Source organism: Lolium rigidum, chromosome 6 (assembly GCF_022539505.1).
Source record: "Lolium rigidum isolate FL_2022 chromosome 6, APGP_CSIRO_Lrig_0.1, whole genome shotgun sequence".
Classification (NCBI taxonomy): domain Eukaryota; kingdom Viridiplantae; phylum Streptophyta; class Magnoliopsida; order Poales; family Poaceae; genus Lolium; species Lolium rigidum.
In genome coordinates, this window is record NC_061513.1 from 72,015,835 (window position 1) to 72,029,857 (window position 14,023).

The 14,023-nt window shown below is 48.6% G+C and overlaps 1 protein-coding gene across 1 annotated transcript; it reads left to right on the top strand.

Annotated features, from left to right (window-relative positions):
• Positions 1 to 417: 417 nt before the first annotated feature.
• Positions 418 to 8,124, top strand: LOC124665326 (BEL1-like homeodomain protein 9). The gene is made up of 4 exons (XM_047202740.1): positions 418 to 1,230; positions 5,476 to 5,849; positions 7,053 to 7,113; positions 7,213 to 8,124. The coding sequence occupies exons 1-4, from the start codon at positions 418 to 420 to the stop codon at positions 7,789 to 7,791; spliced, it is 1,827 nt and encodes a 608-aa protein (XP_047058696.1). The 3' UTR covers positions 7,792 to 8,124.
• Positions 8,125 to 14,023: the final 5,899 nt, after the last annotated feature.

A 14,023-nucleotide genomic window follows, 5' to 3' on the forward strand; every position in this document is an offset into this window, starting at 1 on the left:
CCCGCTCATTTCTTCCCTCCATTCGCTTTCACGGCTTACCATTTCCCCTCGCTTGGAGCTCTCCTCCTTTTTCACGTCCCTGGCCAGGCCTGGGTTTCAGAAACAAAGGCACTCAACCCCAACCCAACAACGACAGCAGCAAGCCGGGCATCAGCCAGCAGTTGAGCTGCTCACCACCCTCCGCCTCCAGCCTCAATAGAAAGGCTGAGAGAGAGAGAGAGAAAAATAAAAGGCGAGGGGGAGAGGCAGGAAGGCTACAGCAGCGGAGACAGAGCGAGACCAGGCCAGCCAGCCACCCAGGCCCGGCGCTCGGAAAGTGCGGAGCCGTTTCCCCTCTACCTCCACTCTCTCCAGCCACTCAGGTGCTCCACCACCACCACCACCCCACGCGCGCCTGCGCGCGGGCGATCGATCGCCATGGCGTCTCCCGCCGGCGGGTACGGCGGCGTCACGGGGAGCGCCGTCGAGACCCACCACCAGCACCACCACGGCCACATGCTGCTTCATAGCCATGCACACCACGTGGCAGCCGCCGCCGCCGCGTCGGGCGGGCAGCTCTTCCACGTGCCGCAGCACAGCCGCCGCGAGAAGCTCCGGTTCCCGCCGGACTCCGCCGTGGGAGACTCGCCCCCGACTACTCTCCCCCCACATCAGCACAACCACCACCACCACCAGCAGCAACAGACCGGGGCGTGGCCACCTCCGGCCTTCTACTCCTACGCCTCATCCTCATCCTCCTACTCGCCGCACAGCCCCACGGTGGTGCAGGGGCACCTCGTGCCCAACGGGCTCGACCCGCAGGCACAGCAACATCACCCGCAGCAGCTCACGCAGATCCCGACGCAGAACTTCGCGCTGTCCCTCTCCTCCGCGTCGTCCAATCCCGCCACGGCGCCCCCGACGCCCAAGAGGCAGCAGCTAACCGGCGGCCCGTCAACGGCCGCCGGGCCGTACGGTCCATTCACCGGCTACGCCACGGTGCTCGGCCGCTCCAGGTTCCTCGCCCCGGCGCAGAAGCTGCTCGAGGAGATCTGCGACGTGGGCGCCGCCGCCGCGCACGTCGACCGCACCCTCCCCGACGAGGGCCTGCTCGACGCGGACCCCACGGACGCCGCCGACGGCCACGACCTGGACAACGACGCCGACCGCGGCGAGGCCTCCGACGCCGGACCCATGTCCGGCGCCGAGCAGCAGTGGAAGAAGACCAAGCTCATCTCCATGATGGAAGAGGTACGTCACTCGCTTGCTCCAAGATTCCTGCTGCCCGCTAGATTTCACTTCGTGCGGTTCCAGCTTCTTTTTTTACTACCACCTAGTAGCTTGTTTCGGTGTTACTGCGATTCTTTCGCCCCTGGCCTGGAGGGGCGGCCAAGAATCTTTCACATAGCGGTCACATCGCCGATGCGGCTGTGGCCTTTGCTTTTACTTACTGTGCCTCCGCGGTTGCATGTGCTTTTGATTTGATTTCATCATCATTTCCATGGCTGTTCATACATTTGTTCCGATTTTTCCTTTTCTACTTTTCCTACAGTTTCTCACTGTTCATACTGAACCTCTTTTATATCACAAACAGAGTTTTAGATTGGATGTTGATTACTTTCATATCGCACCAACTATTTATACCCTTTTTTTTTAGATAAAAGGCAAAGACTTGCCCGACTTTAAATTAATAAAGCCCTTACATAATTCAGAGATTCATTACATGCTGAGGCCTGACAGCTTAGCCAAATGGTAAAACCAAACTACTAGCATCGGTAAAACATGGAGATGGAGGCCGACCCCTCATCAGCCCACCCCCTGCGTCCTTGCAGCATCACTTGCGGTAAGCTCCGCGTGCACGAGCCGAAGCCTTTCCACCAGAAGCGCCAATCCTGCTTTGTCCTGTGGCCGAGCCGCCGGCATCCATTGCTGCACGAGAATGATCCACGGATATATGATGTCAGTGGGTTGTCGAATCACCTTCGCCTGAAAGATGTGTCTATTGCGCACATTCCAAAGAGACCAACAAAGGGCGGCAAACAAAACCCAAATAAAACGACGAGGCCTGCCAGCAAAAGTTGAGAGGATGTGAAAAAACTGTGGAAAGGAGGAGGGGCTCCATCTGCACCCCAGCATCTGGCGAACCACACTCCATCCGAACTTAGCCAAAGAGCAAGTGAAGAAAAGATGGCTGGCAGATTCAGTGTCGCCACACAACGCACATCGCCCATCCGACGGCCCCCGACGATGGGCAAGCGCCTCGCGTGTAGGGAGCCGGTTGAGCGCCAACTGCCAAGTAAAAATGCGGATCTTTAAAGGGAGCTTGGCCGCCCACATATCCCTAAAGTGGACCACCGACGCCCCCTAGATAGCGCAAGATACATGGAGCTGACCGAGTACTCCCCGAGGGCTCGAGGGACCAGGAGATCTTATCGGCTCCAGTCGAAATCTGGGTGGCCTCAATTAGGTCCATAAGCTGGTCCCATTCCGCACGACCGTTAGCGTCAAGGGTTCGCCTAAGGCGAAAAGGATCTTGCCCCAAGCAAGCCTGCGCCACCGAAACCCTTGTGTTCTCACAAATGCCGAAGATGAGAGGAAATCGGTCTCTCAGCACTCCCTCTCCATGCCGCTTGTCATACCAAAACTGAGTTCGACGCCCGTCTTTAACCTCGTGTTTAGCCCCTATCTTGAAGAGATCTTTGATTTGGTGTAGGCTTTTCCGGAAAGGTGATCCCCCTTGTCCCACACAAGAGAAGATATCCGCCGTGTCCGTGTACTTGGCGCGAATGAGGCGCGCCCAAATAGAGTCATCACCCCGGTAGAGTTTCCAAACCCATTTCAGCATAAGGGCGATATTCATCTTCTTGGTGTTTAGGATCCCTGGGCCTCCCGCCTCCCGTGGGAGACACACTGCCGGCCAATTGATCATGTGGTATTTGCGTTTGGGGCCCGTCCCTTCCCAAAAGAAACGGGCGCGGATGGAGTCAAACTTAGCGTGAATCCCATCCTGAAGGAGAAACATCCCCATAGCAAACATGGGAAGGCTGGCCAGACACGAGTTCGATAAGATTAGCCTTCCCCCCGAGGAGAGCAATCTTCCGAGCCACGATTCTATTTTGACTCCCGACTTCCTCACCAGGAACATCCATTGATCCATGGTCAGTTTTCTGTCACCAATAGGGAGACCAAGGTAGGTAAAAGGGAAAGTTCCCAGTTTGCAGTTAAGCGTATCCGCTACCCGAAGTTGGATATCCTCCGGCTGTCCCAGGACCAGCACTTCGCTCTTGTGATAGTTGATTTTGAGGCCCGACATGTCCTCGAAGCACATCAGCAAAAACTTGAGATTTGCGATCTGTTGCTCATTGTACTGGACCAGAATAAGGGTGTCGTCGGCGTATCGGAGATGCGTGATTCCTCCGGGGATAAGGTGCGGCACCACCCCCCGAATGTGTCCCGCCCCTGCTGCCTTGGACAGGATGAGGGAAAGCGCCTCAGCCATGAAGTTGAACAGCAAAGGGGAGAGCGGGTCACCTTGACGCACTCCCCGCTTGTTGCGGAAGAAGGGGCCCACCTCTCCATTAATTGAGATCGCCGTTTGGCCCCCCTTGACCAGCTGCGAAATACGGTGGACTGCCCCTGCATCAAAGCCTTTGGCCCTGAGCACTTCCACCAAGAAGTCCCGCTTGACACGGTCATAGGCTTTTTCAAAGTCAAGCTTAAGCAAGACGCCCCCTAGCCTCTTGGATTTTAGCTCGTGCACAATTTCTTGGAGAGCGAGAACCCCGTCGAGTATGAACCTCCCTTTAATGAATGCCGTTTGGTTTGGGCTGATTATCCTGTGAGCAATCGGGTCCAGCTTCATCGCAAAGGCCTTGGAGATAATCTTGAAGATGACATTGATGAGGGCTATGGGACGGAATTGGGTAATCCGATCCGCGTTATTTTCCTTGGGAATAAGGGAGAGCACCCCAAAATTCAGTCTGGATATGTCAATACGGCCCAAGATGAAGTCATTCAGAATATGCAAAACCCCGTGTTTTACTAGCGGCCAACACTTTTGGAAGAAGGCCACCGGGAAGCCATCGGGCCCGGGGGCGGTATCAGTCTTCATGGCCTTGATCACTCCTTCCAGCTCCTCCTCGGAGAAGGTGAGTGCGAGGTGCAGGTTTTCGTCGTTCGAGACACGGGCGTGAGCCTCCCAGGCATTCGCGGCCAGCCCACAGGACCTGGCCGCCTCCGTCCCCAGGAGCTGGCGATAGAACGCATATATGTGTTCCTGGATATCCAACTTGCTCGAAATAGTGCCTCCATCCGTCTCCAGCCTGGAGATAAGGCACTTGCGGCGTCTCCCGTTCGCCACCGCATGAAAATAAGCGGTATTCGCATCTCCCTGAAGGGCCCAGCGAACCCGGCCCCTTTGTCGCCAGTACTCCTCCTCTACCCGATAGAGGTTAAGGAGCTGCTCCTCAAGGTAAAAACGGAATGCCCACTCATCCTCTTGGAGGCCCTCCTCATCCGCCCGCTCGTCAAGGAGCTTAATTTGGTCCAGCAAGACTTTTTTCTGGTCTCTTTGGATTTTCCCAATATTGCGACTCCACCCCCTCAGGTATTGCCGCAGACCCCTACTCATGGCTGCCCACCAATCAGTGATGTCACGACCCCCCGCTTGGGAGGCAAGACGCTGCCAAATAGACCCAAGGAATTGTTCAAACCCCTCCACCTCGAACCAGCCCGTTTCGAAGAAGAAACGGTTACTTCTTACTGGTAGCTCCTCCCCAGAATCAAAGATTAGGGGAGTATGGTCCGAGCCCAAGCTCGTTTCGGCCGTCACCGTACTCAGGGGGAAGATGGGCTCGAGGTCCGGCGAGATGAAAATCCTGTCAAGCACGGACCGCACCGGGTTCAGCTGTCTGTTGGACCAGGTATACCTCGCCCCGGTTCGAGGTATTTCTCTCAGGGCCCAATCCCCAATGGCCTCGTTGAACATATCGACCCGCGCCCAGTTAATATTGTCATTATTCTTGTCTGCACCTCCCCGAATGAGGTTAAAATCGCCGCCCACTATTTATACCCTTTACGAATGCCATCTACATGAAACAATTAGTGTCTTCGAACGATGAGGGGATCTAGCTAGGTGACACTGGAAACCAGCCCCTTTCGTATGTCACGTCAAGATAATTGTCTTCTTATTTCACATGCTTAGTACTTGACCCTCTGGCAGCGTCCTCTTCCAACACAAACCTGGGGCAATACATGGGAATCTACGTACGATGTAGAAAACTTCTATTTGTGGAACCCCTCACTAGGCGATCTTCTTTAATGGCGTCTTACTTACTTCTATAGTTGGGAAGTAGACATTGCATTCTTGATGTCACATCCACATGAAAACTAAACCTGGGAATCGTCCTCATTCCAGGCGTCATCAGTAGCTGTTTATGTCTAATCGAGTTTTAATCAAGAAGTATTAATTAATCGTAAGAACATCTTCTCATTTAGGTTTGCAAGAGGTACAGGCAGTACTACCAGCAGGTGCAGGCCGTGATCGCCTCCTTCGAGACCGTCGCCGGGTTCAACAATGCCGCACCCTTCGCGGTGATGGCTCTGAGGGTGATGGCGAAGCACTTCAGGCACCTCAAGTCCATGATACTGCACCAGCTGCGCAACACGAGCAAGATGCCCGTCAAAGAAGGCATGAGCAAAGACATCACCATATTTGGCCTTGGCGGCGGCGGTGGCACCGTCGGCTTCCAGAGAGGGGGCAGCGTCAGCGGCTTCGGCCAGCCGCACAACATTTGGCGCCCTCAGAGGGGTCTCCCCGAGCGCTCTGTCACCGTTCTCCGCGCTTGGCTCTTCGAGCACTTCCTGCATCCGTAAGTTGTTTTTATCCACTTGATCTTACTTACTTGATGGCCGTAGTCACAATCAATGGTAATTAGCTCTGGACAACGTACTTGCACCTTTCCATGATAATAATGTTTCTACACGCATGATGGTGTTTCTTCAGCATGATTATGCTGGGCCTGTACATGTTTTTTTGCTCATACTAGCAAGCAATCCTTGGTGTCTAAATCATTACAATGGGCTTAGATACATGATGGAATGTCATGGCTTGGCTTGGCTTCCAAATCATTCTATTGAACTTACTAAGATTGGCAGTCAGCTTTTTAAGACTTTGTGTATATTGAGCTGTACACATCATTAGTTTGCTAGCAGCACTGGTGCATGGGTGGGATTTAAGTACTCCACTGCATCTTTCTTAGATCCGGGAAGCACTTCCATGATTTTCTAAACACTGTTAGGCGAATGGCTTTATGGACTTGGCTGTGCCGCCCAATTTCTAATATATTGCTTATTTGTGAAGTACTGATTGTTAAACAACTTGTGGGTAAGCTTACTTCTAACACAGCTTTAGGGCACCCACCTCTAGGAAGATGAAACATCGTCGTTATTTCGGTTGTTTTGCATATTGCCTCTATCTTTTGTAGTACTATCTATTTTAGCATGTGTGATCTATAAGCTGTTTTTATGCCCTAGTGGTTACATCAATTTGATTGGTATAGTGTTAGGATATTCAGTTGTTGATCATTATAACTTCAGTGCTAGCCCTTTCCATTTTCAACTGGATTTGATATTATATTGGGCACCCATACTTTCTTCATTATTGCTACCAATATTTCAAGCCTCTAGAAAGAAAGACCCCATAATTGACTATTCATGTCCTTTTGTTAGATCCCACATCAATCAATGCTTAGATTTAACTTACTCTTTACAAAAGGTCCATTTGGATGGTGCTAGACTGATAATAGATTTGTTAAGATCAATCAAGGCTTTATTATTGGGATACCGCTCAGAGTTATGTATGGTCAGGCTGAATTTAAAAACCATGGCAAAGCACCTCAGCACAATATTCTTTGGTGTCCTGATCCAACCCTAATCTGCCTTGTTTCGCACTCCTTTCTAGTTGCACCGGGCAATCTGATGTATTTGCTACATGTCAAACATCTTTATGATCGGTTTATTTATTTACCGGGTACTTAATTCTTTTGTTTGATGATCTGATTAATACTATGCAGGTATCCTACTGATGGCGACAAGCAAATGCTGGCTAAACAAACTGGTTTGACAAGGAATCAGGTAAAGAGCAAACTCAGTGCTTGTTTTGTTAATTTACTCGCAGCATCAGCCTGCCCTTTTGTTGCTGAAATATTTGACCGTCGGTAAATGATTATGCAGGTCTCGAACTGGTTTATTAATGCGAGGGTTAGGCTCTGGAAGCCTATGGTAGAAGAAATCCACAACCTTGAGATGAGGCAAATCCACAAGCACTCACCTCTGGACAAGGCGCAGCATGGCATTCACAATCAGACTGAGAATTCGTCGCGGCGCAATGGGAAGCGCTCTGAACCCTGCGATTCGCAGCCGTTGCAAAGCAGCAGCATCACAAGGAACCACAACACCACAACTTCCCATGGCTTCCAGGATGAACTGTCCCAGATGTCCCACTCCATCCAGGGCCAGGTGAGCTTCGCAGGATATAGCGCGCTGTCATCGCAGCAGCACAACATGGCATCACCGCAACACCATCATGTCAGCGGGGCGGGGAATGGTGGCGTCTCCCTCACTCTCGGCCTCCACCAGAACAACAGGATCTGCTTCGGCGAACCACTGCCGTCGACGATCCCGGCCAACCTCGCCCACCGTTTCGGGCTGGAGGATATGAGTGACCCCTACGTGATGGGCTCATTCGGAGGCCAGGACCGGCACTTCGCCAAGGAGATCGGCGGTCACTTGCTCCATGATTTCGTCGGGTGATCGATGCCGGTGGCTGCTTGCTTTTCTCGTCGTACTGTCCGCCTGATGATGCACATTGTAACGTACGAACTACTAGTATGCTAGGATGGTATATAAGTCAATCAATCATTTCGCAGCTTGGCTTGATCGGTCTGATCAGTCGATTTCTTTGGAGGGCGGAAGAAACTTTGATATGCCCTTCCATGTAGATTCAGGTATGTTGTCAAACATTCAACACTTTGTGGGCTACACGGAGCTTGACAATACTTTCCAAAAGGCATGGCTTTGCCATTTGTTCTCTAAGCTTTTGGATTAACCTGTGGTAATGAAATGGATGCCTTTGGCTTGGAGCCTTGGATGGTTGTGTATGGCTGTATGGTGTAGTATTCCTGTTCCCACATGGCCAAGGAAAGGAAAAGTTAGCTCTTGTTTATGCCCAAAAGTGTTTTACTATTACTGTACTGCAGTTGAAGCTTCAGCTGTTCTGTAGAATATGACCCTCTTTCGGCCAGTTATGTTAGCCTTTCTATGATATGAGCATGGTGTGTTAGTCTTTCCATGTGTAGTTGTATTATCCTAAGCACTCAGACGTCTCTGTTATGTCTTGTATGCATCCTTAGACGGGATCGAGTAGTCTCCTAAAGTCTGGACAAACAGTGATTTAGACACCTGTTAACCTGTAATTGGCTCCGTCACACTAATACAAAACTATCACTGGGGTAGCTGCGGTAGATTTGGCATATTCTGTGATCAGAGATCGATGCAATAAACAATCGGCACAGTACCTCAATTGGCAAGGCTACGATGGATCCTGGCTGTGGGTTGTCAGTGTAGAGGTGTATTATATTAAGCCAGTACCATGCCGCATAGTTAATCTGATTTGCATCCGTCCAGAGATGATTTTGTAGCTATGCTGCCTTGCCTGGAGATAGGCGACAGCTGCATATCGACCGTGGCGCCATGCACATTGTTTTTCCCCGGAGGGAATCCGTGCACTACTGTAACCGGAGCGTACTCTCTGAAGAAACTGCAGTAACGACTGTTCATGTTTTCAAAAGCATCGCTGTTGGTTCTTGGTTGCCTCCTTTCTTAGGCGTGTCAGCTGGTGGATGGCCACATAATTGTTCTTGCAATGTGTACGTCGTCGTGCAATAACCACTGTAACTTCACATGGGTGGAGTCTGAGCTAATAACTCAAAAGCTTTTTTTTAGGTAGCCCATAACTCAAAGCTTAAAAACATGTCTCACAAGGAATCAGAATCATGCAAGCATTGTATTTGCATGCATGTGCTAGCTGCATGGACTGTAGGCATCAGCAGAAATAGATTTCCGAATATATGTTGTGCTTTAGAGAAAACTAAGTTTTGCTCTTGGATGCTCTATTTCTCGTTCATTCATTCCCACATGTTTTCTTTTTGTCCTATACTAATTTAACTAAGTTTTGCTATTGGCTGTTCTTCTTCTTGTTCATTCATTCCCACTTGTTTTCTTTTGTCCTATACTAATTTCATGGTCACAATCTTCCCACATCCATTTAGAGACTATTTATCTATATACATTATCTTTCTAGCTTTTCAATAAGAAATCTAAGATCACTTTGCCATTAAGAAATTCAAGTATTTTCTCTATGACTACACGTGTAGGGTGTTTGAGCTCTAACTCACTGGCTTAACCCATTATTATCTTATATGGAATCAGAATCAATCAAGTAATGTGTTATCTACGTGGTAGCTGCATGGACTCTTGACATCAGCACAATCCAATTTCTTTCAGCATATATGTTGTGCTAGAGAAACTAAAGTTTGCCACTGGTTGCTCTGTTCCTCTTGTTCATCCATCCATGGTAATAATGTTCCCACCTCCGGTTAGTCTCTTTATCTATAATATACTAGATCTCTTTAGCTTTTCATCAAGAAATCTAATCTACTTTTTCCATTAAATAATCAAAGTACTTACTAAAGCCCATATATTCTTTGGTCACCACCCTCTACAGGCCCTGAAAAAGGCTCCAGTTATTTTATAAACTAAGCATTCTTTCCTTGCTTCCTTGTCCAGGTACATTACCTCCCGCTAGAGACCCAAAGCTTTATTTAATTCCATGGATCTTTTACAACTTTTCTTTACATATCTTGTCTTGGAAACACTGCATAGGCACATGATCAAAAAAAGCTGATCGACTCTGTGCGTGTGTGTCCTACTGGCCTTTCCTTAATCTAATCACCGATGGATTCTCGTTAAGCATATGTCCTTTCCACTCTAAGATATGGCCGATTTGATCCCTCTCTGGATTTGGGACGCTTTTAGAAATTCCTGCGTGCTTTGTCGACATCTCCTCCTCTCTTCCTCATCCAATCCCAATCCAATCCGAATGAGACCCACGCCTGCCGCTTGCTGCATGCTGCTCCCGCCACTATCTTACAACGGCACTGGCAGTGGCGCACCTGCTGCTTTTGCCTTGGAAATGACATGTTACATGTTCTATTTGGTTTGCATACGCGAATATTTTTTGGTTGCTTTCGTTGGAAATGACACACAGCGCAGGTGCGAGTGAGCGTCCAAGGGCATTGCGATTGGGCATGGGCAGCGGCACCTGCTCTTCCCCGTTGCTCCCTTGCTTCTTTTCTCTGAATCCTTTTCTCAGGTGTCGACCAATGACGAAATATTGAGTCCATCCATCGGTCTCCACTTATCACCACGATGGGAGCATGCATTCGGCACAACTGCGCGCCAGGACGGCTAGAGTTTCATCTTGTAGATGCTGGATTTGTTTTTAAGGCCATCTCCAGCTGCAGTACCTAAAATGACGATCAAAATGGTTTGATTCTATTCGTTAGGGTCAAGCCACGGATTGAACTTGGGCCATGGTCCATCCTTCCAGTCGGTACGCTCGGTGCCGCGATCAATTCGGCCCGCGGTGTCTGTCTCAACATAGTAGAAGATCCTAGTGTTTTCATCTTGCCCTCGTCTAGTCATCCTCGTTAGAGTGGCGGAACATGGTCCTGTTGAAGACTCTTGATGGTGAGCATGCCTTTTTGGAGCGCCGGTTCCAACCAATATTTCTTTAGTTGAAGAAGAGACCCACGATATTACGCAAATTTCATCAATTGAGAATGAGATCTTAACGGCCCTTTTTACTGAAAATGAGGTGGTTTTTCAGCTGAGTTCTATCAAAAATTTTGGGAAGTACTAAAGGGGGATTTGATGGCTTTATTCTCACAGTTTACAAGGGGGATTTGCCTCTTTATAAACTGAATTTTGGTGTTATCACTTTGTTACCCAAGAAAGAGAATGTTGTTGAAATACAACAATATAGACCTATCTGTTTACTAAATTTATGTTTTAAGATATTCACTAAAGTTGGTACGAATCGCATCTCGGGGATTGCCCCGAGAGTTATAAAACCAACCCAATCAGCATTTATGCCAGGAAGGAATATTTTGGAAGGGGTAGTAATAGTTCATGAAACAATTCATGAACTGCATACTAAGAAGATGGATGGGGTGTTATTTAAAATCGACTTCGAGAAAGCTTATGATAAGGTGAAATGGCCTTTTTTACAACAAACATTACGAATGAAAGGCTTCGCTCCAGAATGGGGGAGATTAGTGCAACAATTTGTTCAAGGAGGCAGTGTTGGGGTGAAGGTGAATGATGATATTGGTCATTATTTCCAGACAAAAAAGGTTTAAGACAAGGAGATCCTCTATCTCCAATGCTTTTTAATATTGTAGTGGATATGCTTGCCATCTTTATTGAAAGAGCAAAAGAGGATGGTCAGGTAGGAGGGCTAATTTCTCATTTAGTTGAGGGAGGTCTCTCAATACTACAGTACGCTGATGATACTATCCTTTTTTTGGAACATGACCTCAACAAAGCTGTTAATATGAAATTAATTTTATGTCTCTTTGAAGAGTTATCGGGGCTCAAAATTAACTTTCATAAAAGTGAGATTTTTTGTTTTGGTAAGGCAAAGGAGGAGGAGGACCAGTATAAGCAGATCTTTGGATGTGATGCTGGACAACTTCCCTTTAGATACTTGGGTATTCCAATTCATTACAAAAAAACTCAAAAATTCAGATTGGTATCCGGTAGAAACACGGTTTGAAAGTAAATTAGGATGCTGGAAAGGAAAGTTACTATCGTATGGTGATAGGCTAGTTCTTATCAATTCAGTGTTAACTAGCTTACCGATGTTTATGTTGTCTTTCCTGCAAATACCTGTTGGGGTAAGGAAACGTTTGGACTTCTATAGATCAAGGTTCTTTGGGCAGTCCGACGAAAACAAAAGAAAATACCGACTTACAAAGTGGAACATTGTCTGTAGACCCAAAGATCAAGGGGCTTTAGGCATTGAGGTCCTTGAAATCAAAAATAGATGTTTATTGAGTAAATGGCTTTTTAAGCTTCTTAATGAAGATGGAGTGTGGCAGGAATTGTTGCATAATAAATACCTAAGACAAAAGACGTTATCAGAGGTTCAAGCGAGACCTTCTGATTCCGCTTTCTGGAAAGGTTTAATGGAGGTCAAACAGGAGTTTTTTGCTAGGGGTTTTTTCAAAGTGGGTAATGGGTTGAGTACCCGCTTCTGGGAAGATACCTGGTTAGGAAATACTTTGCTGGCTCAACAGTATCCGTCTCTCTATAATATAATTCACCATAAAAATGTTACAGTGGCTCAGGTGTTAGCCCAATCCCCTCTAAATATTACATTCCGACGTGTGTTGGTTGGTAATAAATGGACTTCCTGGTTGCAATTATGTGGGAGACTTATGATGGTACATTTGAATGAAGAGGATGATCGTTTTGTCTGGAATTTGACAACAAATGGTTTGTTTACAGTGAAATCGATGTATGAAGATCTTACGTGTGATCATACCCCTTTCCTCAGAAAATATATATAGAAGGTTAAAATCCCGCTAAAGATAAAGATTTTCATGTGGTTCTTGAGTAATAAGGTTGAAAGATCGAGATGTCGCCTAGAGGGGGGGGGGTGAATAGGCAATTACAAACTCTTGCGGATTTGTCTTGTAAGAATGCGGAATTAAACTAATGTTTAGTTTACAAGCACAAACCCTAAATATGCTAAGCTCAACTAAGTGTGACAATGGCAACTAGAGCTAAGCAAGATAGGCACAAGATATATGTAGCACAAGTGATAGCAAGATATATGTACTTCAAGCACGATGGCTATCACAAGGAAAGAGAGCTCGGGTATAGAAATAACCGAGGCACGCGGAGACGAGGATGTATTCCCGTGTTCCCTTGCTTTGCAACAAGGTACGTCACGTTTGGAGGAGTGGAGGTCCCACGAAGGATTCCCCGCGCCACGAAGGCTCACCCTATTCTCCGAACCACACCCACGAAGGATAATGGCCCTTTCCTTATGGTTAGCTTTTCCTCCGCTCCGGAGATGGCAAGCTCCACAACCACTTCACAAGCTCCACGAAGGAGAAGCCCGGGCCTCTTCACAATCTTCTTGAAGAGATCACCGGAGCACCAACCGCCAAGCCAACTAGGAGGTTTCCCTCCAAGAGTAACAAGCTCACGGTCTCTCACTCGAACTAATCGTGGTGGAGAGCTCAACACTATGCAATGATGCAAAGCAAGAACACCGGAGGTGTTCAAGTCCTTCACACTCAAATCCCACCAAAGCAACGAATGCTAGGATGAGATTGGAGAGGAAGAATAAGGGGGAAAGTCAACTAAAGACTCCAAGATCTAGATCCCAAGAGATTCCCTCACTTAGAGAAGAATTGGTTTGGTGGAAGTGTAGATCTAGATCTCCTCTCTCAAATCCTCAAATATGAGCAAGAATCATGGGGGGAACAAGAGAGAGAGCAACTTCTTCAAATGCAACAATGGAGGTGAGAGAATGGGGAAGAAGTGGTTGCTCAAGGTGGAAGAAGGGCTATTTATAGTCTAGGGAGAAAAATAACCGTTGGGGAGAAAACGGGGTGTAAAACGCATAAAAAACGAGCTGAAAAAGTGCCCAGGCCGGCCAGCAGGCCGGTCGAACCGGAGCCTGGGCCGGAGAGACCGGTGGCCTGTCCGGTCGGACCGGCCCACCGACCGGGCGGGGCAGAAGCCGCGCTGGGCGGCGGAAAGGCCTTAGGCGCGCGGCTGGGCCGGCGGGGCGGTGAGGCCCAGCACAGGCCAGGAGGCCAGCCAGGCAAGGGCGCGCGGGTGGGCCGGCGGAGCCGACGGCCCGGTTGCGCACGGGCGGCGCGGAGGCTTCAGGCCGCGCGGGCCTTCG

Bases quoted from the DNA above. Each gene is read 5' to 3' on its own strand.
- LOC124665326 (XM_047202740.1), top strand. From the start codon at position 418: ATGGCGTCTCCCGCCGGCGGGTACGGCGGCGTCACGGGGAGCGCCGTC. The intron at 1,231-5,475 runs GTACGTCACTCG...CTTCTCATTTAG, and splicing joins TCATCTCCATGATGGAAGAG to GTTTGCAAGAGGTACAGGCA. The intron at 5,850-7,052 runs GTAAGTTGTTTT...AATACTATGCAG, and splicing joins TTCGAGCACTTCCTGCATCC to GTATCCTACTGATGGCGACA.